The 20,503-nt window shown below is 38.4% G+C and overlaps 3 protein-coding genes and 1 long non-coding RNA gene across 5 annotated transcripts; 3 read left to right on the top strand and 1 right to left on the bottom strand.

Annotated features, from left to right (window-relative positions):
- Positions 1-852: 852 nt before the first annotated feature.
- LOC112200466 (cysteine-rich receptor-like protein kinase 3) lies at positions 853-3,815 on the top strand. The gene is made up of 7 exons (XM_024341494.2): positions 853-1,746; positions 1,835-1,948; positions 2,021-2,160; positions 2,250-2,460; positions 2,570-2,804; positions 2,885-3,029; positions 3,127-3,815. The coding sequence occupies exons 1-7, from the start codon at positions 981-983 to the stop codon at positions 3,460-3,462; spliced, it is 1,947 nt and encodes a 648-aa protein (XP_024197262.1). The 5' UTR covers positions 853-980; the 3' UTR covers positions 3,463-3,815.
- Positions 3,816-4,673: 858 nt separating this feature from the next.
- On the top strand, positions 4,674-9,582 carry LOC112197868 (cysteine-rich receptor-like protein kinase 2). 2 transcript variants are annotated; one of them, XM_024338784.2, is made up of 8 exons: positions 4,674-4,935; positions 6,808-7,619; positions 7,720-7,833; positions 7,966-8,105; positions 8,191-8,401; positions 8,491-8,728; positions 8,808-8,958; positions 9,047-9,582. In XM_024338784.2, the coding sequence occupies exons 2-8, from the start codon at positions 6,869-6,871 to the stop codon at positions 9,380-9,382; spliced, it is 1,941 nt and encodes a 646-aa protein (XP_024194552.1). In that variant the 5' UTR covers positions 4,674-4,935; positions 6,808-6,868; the 3' UTR covers positions 9,383-9,582. The 2 variants fall into 2 exon arrangements, with proteins under 2 accessions (XP_024194552.1, XP_024194555.1); XM_024338787.2 differs by having other exon boundaries at positions 4,675-4,935; positions 8,494-8,728.
- A 91-nt stretch (positions 9,583-9,673) lies between these two features.
- Positions 9,674-11,425, bottom strand: LOC112197869 (2-phytyl-1,4-beta-naphthoquinone methyltransferase, chloroplastic). Its single transcript, XM_024338788.2, has 8 exons — positions 11,254-11,425; positions 11,108-11,172; positions 10,916-11,006; positions 10,723-10,811; positions 10,446-10,579; positions 10,302-10,363; positions 10,046-10,145; positions 9,674-9,888 (listed from the first exon to the last, which is right to left on the bottom strand). Exons 1-8 carry the CDS (start codon positions 11,386-11,388, stop codon positions 9,788-9,790), a joined length of 777 nt encoding a protein of 258 aa, XP_024194556.1. The 5' UTR covers positions 11,389-11,425; the 3' UTR covers positions 9,674-9,787.
- Positions 11,426-17,468: 6,043 nt separating this feature from the next.
- LOC112196707 lies at positions 17,469-20,010 on the top strand. The gene is made up of 4 exons (XR_002935344.2): positions 17,469-17,568; positions 18,176-18,237; positions 19,285-19,371; positions 19,737-20,010. It is a non-coding gene; the product is annotated as an uncharacterized LOC112196707 (long non-coding RNA).
- Positions 20,011-20,503: the final 493 nt, after the last annotated feature.

Here is a 20,503-nt window from a genome sequence, read left to right on the forward strand (position 1 = left end):
TAAATAATAAATAAAATAATTAAGAATTACTTGATATATTTTATTGTAGATGAAAAACAGAAAAAGATAACTCCATGTTCTCTATCATAGATAATGAAATCATCTTCTCTATATAGATAATGAAATTCACATAATAATCTGAAAACCAAGTGTTGGTACTTCAACTTAAACATCCAAAAATTTTATTAAGACCATGCTAGACATTTCTTAAGGTTGTTTATTTATATTATTATTAAGAGAAGAGAGATTGTTCTTCATAACTAAAATTTTTAGCAATTTACCCTTCATATACTAAAAGACTATGAATAAGAAATAATCAATTGGGATAATAAATTCAATTTACAAAACAAAAAATGTAGTGAAAAGTGGAAAGATGGTGGATTTCTATGAGGAAAGTCCCACTATTTTTAACTACCCCCACACACACTCTTTGAGGAAAAAAAATATCCCTACACACAGTGTGTCTGGTTAACTTTTTAAGAAGAGTTTCTATTCTCTCATGCGGTTCTGAAATTGGTTGGTTATTGGGCCTTACACTTTGTTGGGCAAGAAAGATAATACTGCTACGGCATGTCGTATAATCTTCCCGCAGTTACTACGGCGGGAGTCGCCACATCTCCAGCAGCCAGTAGTAGACTAGTAGCCGACGTGGCTCCTCAGTCCTCCCCATTTCTCAGTCAAATAAATCTGGAAACCTCCTATTCTTATCCTAGACGTTCATTCTAACACGGTGACAAGCTTCCGTCTCCGTCACCCCCAGCTTTTGACAGTTGACTTTGACTTTCGCCGCAAATCCAATCCATCACGATTCACGAATAGCCTCTGCCCTTATCACCTTCACAAACACCTTAATTCCACTCACTTCCCACCATCACCACCTGGTCATCCTAACCATCATAATCATACTTGATATGCTGGTAAATTAATCATATTCAGTAACCCAATAACAGAGAGCGTAAAACTTTGAGTGCAACTCTAGAATGTCTAATTGCATCCCAGTTCTGCTCATTTCTCTCTTGTTTCTGTTACTCAACTCCGCTCTGGCCGATCCACGAGCGACAGAGGTGGCTCTGATATGTACAAACGACACCGCTTTGGTGGCACAGAGACAGTCCTTCATAGCCAACTTCCTGGCAGCCCTGGACACGCTGACCCCTCTCATTTCCCGCCAAAAGTACGCTGCCGTCGTCAACGGCACCGGAAACACCACCGTATACGCTTTCGGCGAGTGCATGAGAGATCTTTCTCAAACAGACTGCAACCTCTGCTTTGCTCAGTGCAAGACACAGATTCTGAGGTGCCTGCCGTTTCAGAAGGCCACTCGTGGGGGTAGGCTTTTCTACGACGGGTGTTATCTCCGGTACGACGACTTCAATTTCTTTAATCAGAGTTTGAGCGCCGAAGACACGAGTGTCTGTGGGGTTAACGATTTTGGTGGGAATCAAACGGTTTTTAAAGCTAATGCATTGGAATTGGTGAAGAATTTGAGCGTGGAAGCTGCCAAGAATGATGGGTTTTTTGTTGGGTCTGTGAATCGGCGGAATGTAACGGTTTATGGGTTGGCTCAGTGTTGGGAATTACTGAATGGCTCTGCTTGTGAGAAGTGTTTGAGTGACACAGTCACTAGAATCGGGTCCTGCCCTCCGAAAGAAGAAGGGAGGGTCTTGAATGCTGGCTGTTACTTGAGGTATTCCACCCAGAAGTTTTATAATAACAATACGGTGACGGATGGAGGAGGAAATGGAGGTTGGTTGGTTAGTTCGGTTCTAATTTGATCTTGTTAGTGCTATTTTAAGTTTCTGGATGATAATTTCATTGTGTAAATGTTTGATAGGACACAATCACTTGGCTATAATTTTGGCTATAACATCTGCTGCATTTGCTCTTGTGCTGGCTATTTCCGCCTTTGCTTTCTGGGGAAGGAAGAAGTTTCTGAAGAAAAAGAAAGGTACAAGCTCTTGACATTCGTCTCTAAACATTGAACTTTAAATTGACATCACTTTTTTCTTTTTCTTTTTAGAGAAAAGGCAACTAGGTGCTCTGTTTTCCATTGTGAACAAGTCCCAACTCAATTATTCATATGAAGTTCTTGAAAATGCCACCAATTACTTCCATGATTCTAACAAGCTTGGACAAGGAGGATCTGGTTCAGTTTACAAAGTAATTTTTCATTTCAGCAATTTCTTTCCTACTTTAATATGATTCAATATATGGAATTAATTAGGTGAATCATCCTATTGTCAATACAGGGAGTTTTGTCAGATGGAAAGGTTGTTGCCATAAAGAGGTTATCCTTCAATACAAGACAATGGGTGGATCATTTCTTCAATGAAGTCAATTTGATCAGTGGAATCCATCACAAAAATCTTGTAAAGCTATTGGGATGCAGTATTACTGGCCCTGAAAGCCTTCTTGTTTATGAGTATGTTCCAAATCAAAGCCTTCATGACTATTTTAGTGGTAATAATCTCTTCTATGTCGTGTTTTGGTTAATAAGACTATATAAGTTGGTTTACATCATCAGTCCATTTACTTAATTGTTACTATCAATGTCTTCTTTGATTTTTAGTGAAAAATAATCTTGAGCCACTGAGGTGGGAGTTGAGGTATAAGATCATATTGGGGACAGCTGAGGGCTTGGCCTATCTTCATGAAGAATCAAAACTGAGAATTATTCATAGGGATATAAAGTTAAGCAACATTCTGCTGGATGAGAACTTCATGCCGAAGATTGCCGATTTTGGACTGGCTAGGTTATTTCCTGAAGATAAAACTCACATTAGCACTGCCATTGCCGGTACATTGTAAGTTCCTCAACTGCTTCTGTTTGCTTCATGTCTTTTCCGTTTTACAATGTAGAGAACTGAAATATTTGCTTCTTTAGAGGTTATATGGCTCCTGAGTATGTCACTCGTGGCAAGTTGACGGAGAAGGCAGACGTTTACAGTTTTGGAATTCTTGTCATTGAAATCATATCCGGAAAGAGGATCAATAGCTTTGCATCAAATTCTGTTTCTATCCTGCAGACGGTAAGTCATATCATCATTATGCTTCATTACAAATTTTCTCATCTACTTCCAGTTTAGCAAAACTTAACCTTCTTGTTTATGTCTTCATATCATAAAGGTTTGGGTCTTGTATGGAACGGGTCAGCTATGTAATGCAGTTGATCCAGTTCTAGGGGGTCAGTTCATAAATAGTGAAGCATCTCAATTACTTCAAGTTGGACTACTTTGTGTTCAAGCCTCTGCAGAGCTGCGGCCATCAATGTCATTTGTAGTGAAAATGCTCACTGATCAGAATCTTGAAATTCCTCAGCCGACACAGCCACCATTTCTCAATTCTGGGAGTGCAGAATACAGCAGACATAATATTCCTTCTGGGACTTCCAATTCACAGCCCGAGTCTCACACACATTCTTCAAGGAATAGTATGACCCAAAGCTGGATTGAGCCTAGATGAGCTACCTCACAAGACGTACACGGAACCATCGGTTCTGAATTAAATCTCCACCAACATTTTGGGAAGAGCTGGTTCAAGCAATGGACTAGCTGAAACAATCCCCATTGAACCATTGATATCAGATGATGATCGATTCAACCCTGCAGCTTCCGAGTCTGCTAATTCTGAATTAAAATCAAATGTACACAGTATTTTTGTTGTCACAACATCGGCAGAGCAGAAAGGAATGCCAAAATCATGTATACTACATGTAATAGTAAAACTATTTTCGGGGTAAATGTTCTTGTATGGTAAATATCTGTTTGTTAATCAAAATCAGTGAGTGAATTAAAAAGTGAATTAAGTAGGGCGAATGAGCAAGACGTTTGACTTTGTTGAAAGATACATACATAGCAGCTGTCAGCACTAAGCAATTAGTCCTTTCTTACTGCAAATTGCAAAGAATTTCAAGACATATTATGTTTAGAATTAGGTGGGTTGCGTGTAAACAAAACTCAAGTCGACTAATAGTTGATAATTAATTGGTGGATTCAACATTATCATATGGCGCTGAAAATTTCTGCATAAACAAGCATTCCTAAAGTCAAAGACTCAAAACGGACACAGATGTATAAAGAAAGATGCACATGACCAGGGGAAGGAGATAATCAAAACCAAATGGCCTATCAAATGAAGGAGGAGCCATCATTGAGGAACTGGACTGTACCCCATATATATATATATATATATATATATATATATTGTCCTATTTAATTTCTCCGGTTGAATATTGTTTGGAATTGTTCAACATATATATATATATATAATTTGTCCTATTTAATTTCCCGAGTTGAATATTGTTTGGAAATGTTCAACGTAATAAACATTGTTCTTTCATTTTATTCCTGGGTGAATATATACAGTGTGCATATAATTTTCTTGTCCTTTACTTCACCTAATTCATAATGAAGATTGATCCTCTGGCTAAGCTATATTAGCTACTAGTATCGGTGCGCAGTAGTCACAGAAAAACTGTTCTATGGTCCAGCTAGAGCTGTCAACTATCAAAGATATTAAATTTCAAAGTCAAAAAGGCACCCAGTTTGCCATATGATATCGGATTTCTGGTCACCGCGTTGTTTCCACTTTCTTGTCTTGTCTGATCAGTAGTGGTTTAGTCTTGCTTTGAAGTGGAACAAAGAGGATACTAATCATATTACTCGGTACTAGTACTCCCATTAATTCCTGACCGTCGCTCGTTTTAATCGACCTTTCCAAACAATGTCTCTTCCAACTTTCAATAGCTGCTGCTTGCTTAGTTGCTTTTCTCTCTGTTTCTGTAGCTATTAGCAGCTGGCTTCATTTTACAACATCTACAGCAGATTTCTGCAGAAGCTAGCATGAGCTGCTTCACCTACCTAGCTCACTCAGCACAAGTCAGATTAGCTCGATCATAGTTTTAGTAAATCCAATGCAAAAACAAAACTACAAAAGGTACGTGTTTTATATATAGCTTCGAGTTTCCTATATATGCACGATAGCCATGACTATTTATTTTTCTCATACCATCATCAAGTGTATAGCTACCGATACATATATATGTGAGGTTCTGGGATTGATAAATGCAAGTAGTTTATATATGAAACCTGTGTAATTTACCGTTCATGGACTTGAAACCTCCCAAAAAAATTCAGGTTAATTAATCTATTTTTCTCTGAACTCGGTGGTTCAGTAGTCAAGCCTAGCTAGCTAGCTAGCTACCTGCAGTGAGTGATCGTCTTCAACCTATATGTGGTTACAGAGCTATCTTAATGGTGCTTCTTAGACAAGTAGAAGAACCACCTTCACTCTTACGAGTCCTCAGAAGTGATGGGTTGCCTGGTCCTCGATGAGTTCCTTGTTCCTGTTTTTTTTGTCTTTTGGTTGTTTTGAGGGTCTCCTTCCTTGTCCTGTTCATGTTGAACCGGTCGGAGGGTTGATTTTTCCTCTCTTTTGATGCTGTGTATTTGGCCTGTTTTTGGGCAAGCCCTTTGGCGTTTCCTTGCGTGTTTTATTGATTTAAGTCTATTCACCAAAAAAAAATAAAAAAGAAGCTGCCTTTTTCTGTTTCTTTGCCATACTTTGATACCCTATCCTACCTTAGCTAGATGCTTAACATTTAGATATTTAGTCCTTGACCTTTGGATTTTGGTGGCACTGGTGGCCATGACCTCATGGTTTGGTATTGAATGCTGGGGTCTGATATTGTTGGATATTAATGGGGGGCTTGGAATCTTGGATCATTGTAGATTGGGATATCTTCACTATGAATTTCAGACATTTCTACACTTTGGTGTACCAACTTTCATAACTATAAGAATGTTGTATCAAGTTTGCTCTAATCTTTCATTTTGGTGTATGCCGTTAAATTTTCCGTTATCTTTACAAAAAAAAAAAAAAAAATTCCTTTAGCTTTGTCAGTTTTTTTTGTTGTAAAGATAACGGAAAATTTAACGGTGTACACCAAAATGAAATATTGGAGCAAACTTGATACACTATTCTTATAGTTATGAAAGTTGGTACACCAAAGTGTAGAAATGCCTAAAGTTCATACACCATTTGTGATGTTTTCCCTTGTAGATTTATAGTTTTTAAAAACTGCACATTCTTCTGGAGTCTTCAATTTCACATTCGTTTAGTCGACATCCTACGAATGCAGACAAACTATATCATGATACGTATACAAAAGATACAGATTCATTGTAAATTAACGTAGAAAAAAAAAATCTCAATACAAGTCTTTTCATGTATTTTCTAGTAATACAAAAAATCACATATTATTTTCTCAATAAAAGTACCATTTTTTTCATGATAAATTACAATGTTCTTTCCAAGTTCCAACCAAATTAACAATCTCAATTTTTCGATCATTCCCCACCCCCCTCACTTCCAATCTCATACGATTCTTCTTCTTAGTTTGCTGTGATAGTATGAACCCACATCAAAGCTTGGGTCTGTAACCATTGTTATGCGTGCAAACAGCATAGCCAATTAGTCCACCCTTTTTGACTTTGGAATTGGTTATCCAGGACAGTCCCCAACCACCGAATCTAACTTTAAAGCCGGTGCCTACATAACAATTCTCCCCCGTAATTTCGGTTATTTGAGCAAAACCCTCTATTTCTATGCTACAAGATCCAAATTTGGATTGGAAATGTCGAAGTGAATCCAAGAGTGAAGGTTTAACTAAATATTTGTATCCTGAAATGTCTGAATTGCTTTGCTGGTTTGGTTATTCATGTGCTCTGCCTACCCAATAATGTCCGCCTGTCCCCATAAACAATTTAGTTCAAGCATCACTAAAATGTTTTATTCCTTGTCAAACAGCCTCATCATATAAATTGGAGATAGCTGACAACTTGACCAAAGTTTCCATTCATCACCAAAAATGATGAAGAACTCCATCAAGTTATTCATTTCTCTCATCAATATCCTGCTATTGCCAGAAATAGCTCTGGCAGATCCAAGAACACAAACAGTCCAAGTAACCTGTGGCAATCAACTTGAGCACAACTCCTCTGTCTTTGTTCCGAATTTCGTTGCTACAATGGCAAACATCAGCGGGCAAATGACAGCTTCTGGGTACGGAGTGGCAGTCACTGGTTCAGGTCCTGATATTAACTATGGCCTGGCTCAATGTTATGGAGATCTTTCTCTACAAGACTGTGTGCTGTGTTACGCCGAGGCACGTACAGTGCTACCTAAATGCTACCCTTATAACGGGGGTCGGATTTTCCTTGACGGGTGCTTCATGAGGTCTGAAAATTACAGCTTTTATGAGGAGTTTAGAGGACCAAACGACACGGCTGTGTGTGGGAACACAACTAGAAAGAGTTCGTTGTTTGAAGCTTCAGCTAGGCAGGCTGTGATGAGTATTGTTCAATCTGCGCCGAGCAACAGAGGGTATGCAAGGGCTCAGGTGGGTGTTAGTGGGACTGTGAATGAAACAGTTTATGTTCTGAGTGATTGTTGGAGGAGTTTGAATGAGAGTTCTTGCAGACAATGTTTGGAAAATGCTTCTGAATCAGTATTGGGTTGCTTGCCTTGGTCTGAGGGGAGGGCACTAAACACTGGCTGCTTCATGAGGTACTCTGATACAGATTTTCTCAACAAGGAATTGGGAAGTGGGAGTTCCAGAGGTAAATGAATTACTAATTTACTATACTCCGCTTTTCTTCTACATAAATTTTGTAGTATTAGATTGGCTTGATCATGAATTTGCATATATGAATTTTGCAGGTACCATTATTGTGATAGTGGTCTCAGTTGTCAGTTCTCTGGTTGTTTTGGTAGTTGGAGGAGTTATTGGATTTTATATCTGGAAGCACAGATATATACAAAAGAAAAGAAGAGGTAAAAATCTTTTCGTCCACAATTGAATATGAATAAGGTTAAGGTTAATACCCAACCCCATCCCCTCATGAGCAAGTAGTAGTAATTCTGCAATGTTTTCATAATGTATTTTTTCACGGGTTCTTTTCTTAGGTTCCAATGATGCAGAAAAGATGGCGAAAACCCTCATTGACAGTAGCTTAAACTTTAAGTACTCTACAATTGAAAAGGCCACAGAATCTTTTGGCAGTGCCAACAAGCTTGGACAAGGAGGTTTCGGAACAGTTTATAAGGTTAGCTTTTCTCCATATGATTTGCACTGGAACACAACATGTTACTGTGATTGCAGAAACTAATTGGTTAGTTTCATCTTTGCAGGGAGTTTTGCCTGATGGGAGAGAGATTGCAGTAAAGAGGCTTTTCTTTAACAATAGGCATAGGGCAGCAGATTTCTATAATGAAATCAACATTATAAGCAGCGTGGAACACAAAAACTTGGTTAGATTGTTGGGTTGCAGTTGCTCAGGACCCGAAAGCCTTCTGGTCTATGAATACCTAGCCAACAAGAGTCTTGACCGCTTCATTTTCGGTAATTTACTTCACTTTCATGTTTAAGCATGAGTTTGAGTTGGGCCCTATTTTAAATGTTGGATTTTATTTCAACATCTTCACTTTTAGCAGATGAACAAAGAGGCAAAACACTGAACTGGGAGAAGAGATATGAGATCATTACGGGAACAGCAGAAGGTTTAGTCTATCTTCATGACAACTCTAAAACAAGGATCATTCACAGAGACATAAAAGCCAGTAACATCCTTTTGGATTCACGGCTTCGTGCTAAGATTGCCGATTTTGGGTTAGCTAGGTCCTTCGAGGAAGATAAGAGTCACATTAGCACAGCTATTGCAGGAACATTGTAAGTGTGCTAACACATTTCCGATGTTACAGTGAAGGTTGTAAGTTAAGTCATAATCATTTCTTTTATTGACGCTCAGGGGATACATGGCTCCAGAGTACTTAGCTCATGGCCAGTTGACAGAAAAAGCAGATGTCTACAGTTTTGGAGTACTGATAATGGAAATCATAACTGGGAGGCAGAACAACAGAAGCAAATCTGCAGAGTACTCAGACAGCCTAGTTACAATTGTAAGGGTTCACAAATTATTACTTTACGAAGCAGATTCTGTAGTTTCATCCTCTTACTTTGTTGTTGCTGTGTAATTTGGTTAAATAGACATGGAGGCACTTTCAAGCAGGCACTGTGGAGGAACTATACGACCCAAATTTGATGTTGCAGAATGTCAGCGGTGACGAAGTTAAGGATGAAATATTGAGAGTGGTACAAATAGGACTGTTATGCACCCAAGAGATCCCTACATTACGACCAACAATGTCAAAGGCATTACAGATGCTAACAAAGAAAGAGAACCTTCCTGCACCCAGCAATCCACCTTTCATAGATGAAAAGACCATGGAACTAAATGACACATACGACGACCCATGTTACCCAAATGCAGATGGTTCTGGTTCAGTTGCTAGTGTTACACATAGTTCTTTCTATCCAAGGTGATGACAATAAGAGGTGAAATGTTTACACACTAACACCATTACAGCAGTGCACACCCTTGGAGGCATTTTGAAGGGATCTAAATTTGTAATCTGAAGCCATATTTTTGATGCACTGAATAAAGTGCAAATGGCATTTGAGGATTTGTAAATATATTCAGAATGGTTGGCTCAGATTTCCAAATATATCAATATTTTTCTCCATTTTCTTCTTTCTCATTTCTTCGAAGTAACATTGAACATTAATCATGGTTTTAAAGATTGGTACAATAAGAGAACAAGTGAAGTGAAGAGATGTTTCAAGCCCAAGAACTTTCTTATTCATGAAGACACATGCATCATCTTCAACAAAACACAATTTGAAATATAAAAGAGAGCACAATTTGAAATATAAAATAGAGCATGATACTTAGCGGGTGGCTACTAAGTTCCCCATAAGGCGTCCACCAAACTCATAATATCTTGCATCAGAAAAACCTACATCTAAAGCGAGCTTCTCCAACTCCTCCCCTGTATTCACAGAAATTTCTTAATCTACTCAACTAGTTATTAAACCAAGCCTAAATGCCTAGGACAAAGAGAGTCAACTAACAGAAACAATTTCAGATGCAGGTGCCTAAAATTCTGGTAAAAGCATGATGCTAGATGCAAACCAAGGAAAACGCACCTGTCAAAAATTCCCTGATTGATCTCCTTAAGTATTTGTAATCCTCTTCAAGGCCAAAACCAGAAGCCACAGGGACAACAACATTGTCAATCATCATTTCCTAGCGAAAGGAGAAACATGCAGCACGTCTAAATTGTCAATACAATATATATATATATATATATATATATATATATATATATATATATGATAAAAAAAAAATTATAAGTATTAAAAGTTTAAAACGCAAAGGATTATTGTATCAAGTTCAGAGTACCTGAAATGAGGCAGTTACTGGGTTGGTACTCTTATTAAAATCAAGGATAGACACTCTTGAGCCTGTAAAGCCAAAGCCGAATTAGATATCTTAAACAACCTAGAACTTCAATGCCATTGGAGTGAGAAAGGGAGAGAACAAAACCTGGTTTCAAAACTCTAAAAATTTCCTGCATTGCCTTATGTTTGTCTACTACATTTCGCAGCCCATAACCCATAGTTATAGCATCAAATTGACCATTAGAAAATGGCAAATCAAGTGCATCACCTTCGACCCACCTTAATACCCAATTGCAAAACATTGTTAATTATGGGCATTGATGTGATTTATATGGAATACTTTTTAAGGGTACAATTTCAAAATCCTGAATTAGATTCCAAACTATAATAGTTGATCCACCAATAGATTTACCAGTGCTCACTCAATGTTCATGTAGCAGGCTTTGGACTTCACCTTCTGCCGGGAAGACGCAACCGATAACTGCTTTTTTGAAAAATCCAAACCAATCACCTGCCAAGGATAAAGTCACCATCTTTAACTTGAGACTCAAACAAAGTTACCATCTCTAACAAATTAAACTCTAGTAACATAATTGTATAGCACATATAACAAACCTTGCCATTGACCTCAACTTTCTCAGACAACAGAAACGCTATATCCCCACTTCCACAGCACAAATCCAATACACTATCACCCATTTTTGCACTGTAATACCCAAAATTCCAAAAACAAAAATTGAAACTTAGGCAACAAAAAAAAAAGAGATGATCACATTGAACAAAATGAGAGAAAGTTTACAACTTTACCCACTCCATGACACAGCCATTCTTTTCCAGATTCTGTGCTGACCCAAGCTCAGCAAATCATTTAACTAAAAACAGAAAAAGAAACAGGTTTTTAATAACGTTAATGTTTACAAACAACAACTGAAGGAACAGGAGCAAAACCGTACGTTGTCGTAGACAGGGGCAATGCGGTTGAAGAGAGCCTGCCGCTCGCTGGAGGATCGGACCGGAGTGCGTCTGAACCGGAAATTGGGTAGAGATGGACCGGTGGAGAATGGAAGGTAAAGCTGGAGCGAAGCCATTGCTGGTGAAGCAGAAGAACGAAAAGATAGACCCGAGAGGTTTAGTGTTCCGATAAGGAAACCCGAGATGTTTTATAAAAGCCCAATGCGAGTGTGCACTGTGGGCTAGCCCATTACCGATATTCTCCAAAGTAAACCCAAAAACGTTTATTGCATCTTGCAATCATTGGTCAATTGGGAAATTTTTAAAAGTAGATAAAGCTTCCAGATTGAAACTTCTTCTTTATTTTAAAGAGGATTAAAAGATTTCACTCCTACCTCAACGGTGATTCAAACCCATGATCTCAATCTTAGATAGTGGGTACTTTAACCACTGAGCTAATAACTAATCAGTTTTTTTTTTTTTTTTTTTTTTGAGAAAATAAACAATCTATTAATTAGGCCTCATCAAAAAGCCCGCGGATCAAGTGGGCCGATAGAGGCCCGCCGGCCCGTAGGGCTTTTGACCCGGCCCAGCCCGTCAAAAAACCCATAAAAGCCCGCCTTGGTGGGCAGATGGAGGCCCGCAAAAACCCGGCCCGGCCCGCCAAAAGCCCGCTAGGCCCGGCCCGTAAAAGCCCACTAGGCCCGGTCCGTAAAAGCCCACAAAATATTATATATATATGTGTGTGTGTGCGTGTGTGTGTTTATATATATATATATATATTAATGTATATATATATATATGTGTATGTGTGTGTGTGTTATATATATAGATATATCTGTATGTGTGTGTGTGTGTTTATAAATATATATATATATATATATAGACACATATAGATATATATTTGTGTGTGTGTTTATATAGATATATATATATAGTCATATAGATATATATATATATATATATATATGTGTGTGTGTGTGTGTGTGTGTTTATATATATATAGAGATATATATATATATATATATGTGTGTGTGTGTGTTTATATATATATATATATATACATATACATATATATATATATATATATTAATATATATGTGTGTGTGTATAGAGAGAGAGAGATATATATATATATATATATGTGTGTGTGTGTGTGGAAGTTCTTATACTATTATACTTCTATATAAAATATGTGCATATATATATTCTACATATCGGTTGACCGATCCAATCGGATTCGAAAATATGGTGAAATTGGCTAAATTTTTTACCACACTCATAATCTATTGTAATAAACTCATCCAACGGTCGGTTTTTCCATTTTCTTTGAATTGATAGGGGTTGCTCTTTGGAGTGTATGATATATAAATATAGGTTTATAAGAGTAACTACGTTTGACCTAGTTGATCGAATTCGAAACGAGAACCAAATTGGCTGAATTTTCTACAACCACCATAAAACATTACAATCTCTCCATCGAGCGGTTGGTTTCTCCGAATTCATTTTCTACTTCATGGTTGCTTTAGAATGAACCTAAACAATTTAAATGCAATGTATAAGTCATACAACTATAGGAATAAAATTGGTATAGACCAATGTGTTTGTAATTAAAATTAATTTTTTTTATCTTATATCCACGCACATCCATTGATGGAATATATTCAAACGTGATGTGAAAAAATAAGCACGTTTCGCAGTTGTCACGGCATCGGTCAACCAATAAAACATATAAGTGACTACGGTTGACCAATCCGATCGGATTCTAAAATATGGTGAAATTGGCTAAATTTTTTACCACACTCATAATTTATTGTAATAAACTCATCTAACGGTCGGTTTTTCCATTTTCTTTGAATTGATAGGGGTTGCTCTTTGGAGTGTATGATATATACATATAGATTTATATGAGTAACTACGTTTGATCTAGTTGATCGAATTCGAAACGATAACCAAATTGACTGGATTTTCTACAATCACCATAAAACATTACAATCTCTCCATCGAGCGGTTGGTTTCTCCGAATTCATCTTCTACTTCATGGTTGCTTTAGAATGAACCTAAACAATTTAAATGCAATGTATAAGTCATATAACTTTAGGAATAAAATTGGTATAGACCAATGTGTTTGTAATTAAATTTTTTTTTTTATCTTATGTCCACGCACATCCATTGATGAAATATATACAAACGTGATGTGAAAAAATAAGCACGTTTCGCGGTTGTCACGGCATCGGTCAACCAATAAAACATATAAGTGACTACGGTTGACCAATCCGATCGGATTCGAAAATATGGTGAAATTGGCTAAATTTTTTACCACACTCATAATTTATTGTAATAAACTCATCCAACGGTCGGTTTTTCCATTTTCTTTGAATTGATAGGGGTTGCTCTTTGGAGTGTATGATATATAAATATAGGTTTATAAGAGTAACTACGTTTGACCTAGTTGATCGAATTCGAAACATGAACCAAATTGGCTGGATTTTCTACAACCACCATGAAACATTACAATCTCTCCATCAAGCGGTTGGTTTCTCCGAATTCATTTTCCACTTCATGGTTGCTTTAGAATGAACTTAAACAATTTAAATGCAATGTATAAATCATATAACTTTAGGAATAAAATTAGTATAGTCCAATGTGTTTGTAATTAAAATTAATTTTTTTTTATCTTATGTCCACGCACATCCATCGATGGAATATATACAAACGTGATGTGAAAAAATAAGCACGTTTCGCGGTTGCCACGCCATCGGTCAACCAATAAGACATATAAGTGACTACGGTTGACCAATCCGATCGGATTAAAAAATATGGTGAAATTGGCTAAATTTTTTACCACACTCATAATTTATTGTAATAAACTCATCCAACGGTCGGTTTCTCATTTTCTTTGAATTGCTATATGTAGCTCTTTGGAGTGTATGATGTATAAATATAGATTTATAAAAAGTTAGTGTCTTTAAAAATTTATTTATCAACAAATTAGTATCTATATATAAATATAGATTTTTTTGGGTACAATATAGTTATATAGATTGTTATCTTTGGTTGTATTTGATCATTATCCATTGAATTTCCAAAGCTTGATTAAAAAAAAAAAAACTTGTGTCTTTAAATATTTATTTATAAATAAAGCCCGCAAGGCCCGGCCCAAAAAAGCCCACAAGGCTAAGCCCGGCCCTGCCCGAAAAAGCCCGCAAGACCCGCTTTATATGGACGGGCTTGGATCCTTTGATTTTTAATAAAGCCTGGCCCGGCTCGGCCCGCAATTATTTAAAAATATAGCAAGGCCCGGCCCGGCCCGGCCCATTGACGACCCCTACTATTAATAGCCAAACATGTTACAAATCATCATATCCAAAGTTCCGGACCGTCCACGAGAGGGACTTACATGAGCTAAAAAAGCTCAACCCCACCTCAATTTAACCTATAACCAGACCTATGTATAACGATACAACCCCGCCACCAACATTAAGATGAACTGTTTTCACCTGTTCGGACACCACGCCCCAAAACAGCCAGACCACGTGTAAGGGTGATTCACCATCATGCTGATAACCAGAAAGCACCGACAAAAGACCAGAAACACCAAAACGACCAAGACACCAACCAAAGACATCGACACTACCCAGAAACACCCAAACCCTCACTCATAAGAGGAGGGACTTATTCTCAACAAAACAACCACCAAAACCAAACAACTAATAATGAAACAGTACACATAACAACACCAGAGAGGCCCAAGAACATAGGCCCAGCCTAAAGACCACCACCCCCAGCACAGGGCAAGCGCGGCAGGCAAACCCTCCTGCTACCAGCGAGCCCTAGTGCCACCACGCCATCTCCACGCGTCAAAAAGATCCCTCAGTCGCTGCATCGCCCTGACATGCCTCAAACAGCCCTTGCATCAAGTTGACGACCTCAAACAGGTCCAAAACTGAGACTGAGACAGATCCCTTCCTGGATCGGCACCGCCACGTTCAGAATTGATTAGCGACAGCCCAAAAAGCAAGGTCGATGACATTAGAATCCACCGCCAGAACTCCGAGTTCCATCGCTGCACCTCCGCTGTCTTCGCCCTCGATCCGATAGAGACAAATCGAAATCGATACGCCCAAACTGGAAACGATGACCCATCCTCCCTCCTAGAGCCAAGCGGCTGCCTTGAGACCCCTCCACTACTCAGAAACACCATCCTCTCCCGGACCGGAACTCAACGGCGGAAAAGCCAAGGGCGTTCGGCCTGGAGAAAGCACGCTCACTGTTGGTTTTTTTCCCCTCCTTCGCGCGTGGGCCAACAACTAATCAGTCATTACGGATATATTACCACTTAAATATTAACATGTATAAGCAGATATGTCCATGTCAGAGAAATATGGGTAATGTAGTGCATTTCTAAGGGAAAGAGAATATATCTACTCTTAAGTTTTTTTTTTTTTTTGAAAATAAAGGGCTTGTACGGCTATCCTCAGGCTACGTCCACTTGAAAGGTCCACTAATGTTTGGGAGGTTTACAAGAGTTGTAATAATGTGTTGAGTGAATGGGGAAGGAGTCCCCTTTTATAGAGAAGGGAGACTCTTTCCTTCACATGTTTTCCAATGTGGGATGTCAAAGCCATATTCTAGTGCATAAAAGCTTATCATGAAGCATATTGATGATGTCGAGAGGGTGGCCTCCCGGTGAGGTCTTGGCCGCCTTCGACTACCACGGGATAGCTTGGACGTCAGGGTACAAGATGTATATCGTGATCAGGTCCCACCATGGCTCGTGGGCCTACTAAGAGAGGGTTACTTATGATTGGTGACATAGTTATAATATAGGTATCTACAAGTCCCCGAAGTTCCCAAGTAAGAGGAGCTTCTTGGTTGGAGAGTTATAAACATGATGTCGTCAAGCATAAGTGACTTCCGGGCGGCTCCCTGCCCCTACAAAATCTATGTATTCTGACAAGCACCAATTAGCAAAGAGTGCACAAAATGTTACTCTATTTGCTTTAACAAAGCTGTGACATAACGAAAAGATTACTCTAAAATGAAGAAACATCATTACAAATATCATAGTTTTCCTAATATGTTGCCACATGGATATATATCCGGCGACACTGAATTTCATCCTGCCCCTAGGAGGTTGCGTCCATTTGACGTAAACAGCTCGCCACCCCTCTAGGCCAGACAAGGCACACTGAAGGTACATGCTGGGTCCAAGCCCACGTCGCCCTACCACTAAGTGATAGGGGATTATTGCTAGCATAAAGCTACATGTAAGCAAATAAAAATAATAATAAAACATAAATGAAAATAAAGTTTGAGCCACAGGCCAAGCCCAGACTGAATAACCATTAGGCCCAGCAAGGAACAAACAGGAATCCAGCCCAAAAAGACACCTCGGCCCCACGAACGCCGCCGCCACCACAGCGCCACCATCACCGCGCCTCTACCTTGTCCCTACCTCCGTCTAGAGCCCAGCCACCCTAACAGGTAGATCGCCAACCGATCGGAACCCAGGCAACCAAAACACTAGCAAAGAAGATGAAAAACCAGAAACACAGCTCGATGCCATAGCTGCAACGATGCTACACCTCCATCTCCTCCCTCCGACCCGCCTGTCCCCATCCATCCTTTGCCAAGCACCGCTGCCTATCCGGCCATCCAACCCACTCAACCTGAGATCCGATCGGATCCGATTGGGATTGAGTGGTTCAATCTCAATAGCAGCCCAAACTCGGCCACCACCATCCTTGCAATCTGGAAGAAACATCACCACGAAGGCCAGAGCCCGTCCGGCTGCACGCGCCAAGCGCCGACGAGGCCAGAGGCCCTCACAGACTTGGGTACGCCGCCGGACGAGGAAAAGTTTTAACAAGGAAAACCTAGGTCTAGAGAGAAAATTCTATCACCCCCGCTGTAACGTCCCGTACCTCAATTTACCAGTTCACTAGTTATTTGGACGGTAAACGACAACTATTTTCACTTGTTACTTTGTTTCGATACTTTTAGTGGCCCTAAAAGTTGACTTTTTGTTCGGGTCAAAATTTGAGAAAATTTCCTTCATGAAAGTTGTAGGAGACGTTAAACCGAACGCGTGCATATGTGGTACGTAAAAATCGGAGTTCGTATGCCAAAGTTATGAGTATTTTCGTGTGAGGGGTATTTTGGTCATTTCATCACACCTTAATTATAAGGGGGCTGATCAGCCCCATTTCCAGCCATTCTCCCCATCTTTTACGACAGAAACCAGAGAGAGATAGAGAGAGAGAGATCTTCCGGCCTTCCGGCGCCTATTCCGACAATTTCCAACAGCAAAAATGGTATCAATCTCTTTCTTACCTCATGGGTTTTCTTTTAAGTATAATATTGCATAGATTTATTGGAGGATTTTTGAGATTGAAATCCCGCACTATTCACAAATTGGGGTTTACTGTTTTCTTAATTGTTGAGGTAGTTCTAGTTGTTTTCTGAACTTGGTGTAGTTGAGAAAAATGCTAGGGGGGTTGAGATGAAGCTGCTGCCAAAATTTAGTGACCATCGGAGAAGTTAACCGCCGAGTAAACAGTGCCGCGCGTGAACAGTGCGGTGCATGAACAGTGGTGACGTTTAAACATAATTTAAATTCTATTTTTAGCTAGTTAAATCCTATAATTTTGTAGAGGTTGAATATGTGAATTTGGTTGGAATTGGAGAAGTTTTTAATCGATTATGAATTTCTGGAATTTAGAATTCCATTATCGATTTACGAGAATCCAACCGTCGGATATCTCTTGGTTCTGCCTTGGAACCTTTAAGAGAACGAATTGGTATTAGAGGTAAAAGTTGGGATGAATCCGAGAAGAAGCGGAGAGATGATTTATGAGGATTTAATTTTGGGAATCGTATTTAATTGTTGAATAGTTATTCACGAAAAATAATTGTGTACAGGGCGACATACCGAACTCTTGCTCGATGAAGAAACTCGTATGCGTGATCACCTGAATAGTACTGTGAGTGGACCTTTGCTTTTAAATAAGGATGCATGCAATTGTTTTTCCCGTATTAATTATTTAGTTATTTAATTCCATGTGATTATATTTTGTTTTCAGAAAATTATTGTTAATTTGTCTTGTTTTGATTTGGGAACTGAAGTTGTGATTTAAATTATTGTTTTAATTTATCGAGCATATTAAACGGATTTAAATATTTATTACTATGTCAATGGGATTTTTGAATCAAAGTTTATTATGCTCGATTTGGAAAATATGATTATTATATGGTTTCCAGTGATTCGTTTTCCGAAGAATTTTCAGGATTAAAAATATTTTTTTTAATCGCCTACTTTGGATTTCTGGAAGATTTTCGAGATGAGTTTTCAATGGAGTTGGATTTCTCATTCATTTATTGACTTTCGGTTTTGGCCTTGGGAATGCCTAATTAATGATTTTTGGATTTGGTTTGTTTCTTGGAGTTTTTGAGAGATTTTTGGAATTGGGATTTTGCTTCTACTAATTTCCGGTTTTGGTTACGGATTTGAGAATATTTTGGCGTGCGGGGTCACGTCATTGGAATATGTATATTTTCTTGTGAGAGATTGGGGAAGCCTTTTGGATTTTATGGATTTTGAATGTTTTCCTTCACCATACCGGGGTCCAATTACTAGGTCTCCTCCTCACTTACTTGTGTTTGTGAGTAGTAGTCGAGGTTATTTGTCTCCTCCTCACACAATCTATGTGTGGGTGGCAGTCGAGGTTAGGGGTTCCTTGACCCGTATGGTGACATCCCTTCCCCATATTCTTTTATTTGTTACTTGACTAGCGAGGATAGTCCGATTCTTTTAGCCAGCGGGGACTAGTATGTTTTCACGAGACTCTGAGTTTTAAAGACATACGTTTTATAAACGTTGCATGCATTGGAGTTTTACGAATTTAAATTCATGGGGAAGTAATACAATTCCTTTTCTTTTAATTTATTTATTTAGTCGTTTATTTTTGTCCACTCACTCTAACATGTTTTTAAATTACTTTCCCCTGGGCCCTTCGGTTTCAAATGCCCAGTTTGCAGGCGAAATTAGTTGAGGTCGGGCGTACATTGGAGTTGAGGCATAGTCAACTACATGGCTTACTCATTTTTATTTGATTTAGGTTTTCCTTGATTACCCTTGCTGTTAGAATTGCTCTGATTACCTGAGGAAATTAATGTTATTTAAGTTGTGATTAGTGTTATGTGATTTTTGGTTGATGTTGTAATTTGGGGAGCAGGGTGGCTCCAGGAGAATAAGGATGGATGATTTAGAAGTGTAAATGTTTTCCTACAAGTTTTGAGTAGCCTACTTTTAAAGGAAGTTCCGCCAAATTTTTGGTAGAATTTCTTCTAAGGTGGGCCCCGCATGGCCACTTCGGATTTCGGGATGAAATCCGGGGTGGGTCCTGTCACCCGCTATATTATTCCTCCAAGTTTTATTGGCTTCTTATTTTCTCTTAAGCATTTCATCAACTCATCAATGCAGGAAGGAGTGACACAAGGCGATCAATATGCAATTGAGTTGTTTTTCACATAACAACATCAATGGTCATGTACACGTTCAGCGAGACGTTGGGTCCTTGGAATTTGAATTGCAACAGTCTAAAGATCTAGGCCGTAGATCTCTTCCATTTTTTCAAAATAATCCGCTGAAAATTTTTCTTGTAGAAAATTATGTTCCAATGGTTATAAACTAATTGAAAAAAAAATCCAAAAGAGATTGTAAAAACAATTACTATAAATTTCTAGCCAAAAAAATGAAAATAAAAAACTGAGTGCGTTTTCTTTCTTCTAAAATATTTGAGGAATTTGTCAGTAGATTTTCCTAAATATTCACTATTAGTATTTATTTACATCATATATATTTATATCAATTACACTAAATAAATTATTTGAATATTGAATGAACATTGTCATGATCAAAAGATAAAACCCAACGAGTGGAAACAAACTTCAACCAAACCCAGCTAGTGAAAATAATAATAATAATAATAATAATAATAATAATAATAATAGGGCTAAATACTGTTTAGTACCCTGTGGTATGGACCCAACATCAATTCAGTCCCTCGACTTTCAATTTCATCAAAAACACCCCCGCAATATCTTCTTCTCATCCAATAGGTCTATCCGTACAGATTTCGTTAATTTCAAACGTTAACTCAGTAAAAGTGGGACCCACATGGAAGTCAAATTCCCAAAATGACCCTCTTCTCCTCTCTCCACTTCTGCAAAAACAATTTTTGTCTCTTC

This window comes from Rosa chinensis, chromosome 4 (assembly GCF_002994745.2).
Source record: "Rosa chinensis cultivar Old Blush chromosome 4, RchiOBHm-V2, whole genome shotgun sequence".
Classification (NCBI taxonomy): Eukaryota; Viridiplantae; Streptophyta; class Magnoliopsida; order Rosales; family Rosaceae; genus Rosa; species Rosa chinensis.

Bases quoted from the DNA above. Each gene is read 5' to 3' on its own strand.
- LOC112197869 (XM_024338788.2), bottom strand. From the start codon at position 11,388: ATGGCTTCGCTCCAGCTTTACCTTCCATTCTCCACCGGTCCATCTCTA. The intron at 11,007-11,107 runs GTAAAGTTGTAA...TGGGTATTACAG, and splicing joins ATGGCTGTGTCATGGAGTGG to TGCAAAAATGGGTGATAGTG. The intron at 9,889-10,045 runs GTGCGTTTTCCT...CTGTGAATACAG, and splicing joins AATCAGGGAATTTTTGACAG to GGGAGGAGTTGGAGAAGCTC.
- LOC112200466 (XM_024341494.2), top strand. From the start codon at position 981: ATGTCTAATTGCATCCCAGTTCTGCTCATTTCTCTCTTGTTTCTGTTA. The intron at 1,747-1,834 runs GTTGGTTGGTTA...AATGTTTGATAG, and splicing joins GGATGGAGGAGGAAATGGAG to GACACAATCACTTGGCTATA. The intron at 2,461-2,569 runs GTAATAATCTCT...TTTGATTTTTAG, and splicing joins CCTTCATGACTATTTTAGTG to TGAAAAATAATCTTGAGCCA.
- LOC112197868 (XM_024338784.2), top strand. From the start codon at position 6,869: ATGATGAAGAACTCCATCAAGTTATTCATTTCTCTCATCAATATCCTG. The intron at 7,620-7,719 runs GTAAATGAATTA...TGAATTTTGCAG, and splicing joins GGGAAGTGGGAGTTCCAGAG to GTACCATTATTGTGATAGTG. The intron at 8,959-9,046 runs GTAAGGGTTCAC...TTGGTTAAATAG, and splicing joins CAGACAGCCTAGTTACAATT to ACATGGAGGCACTTTCAAGC.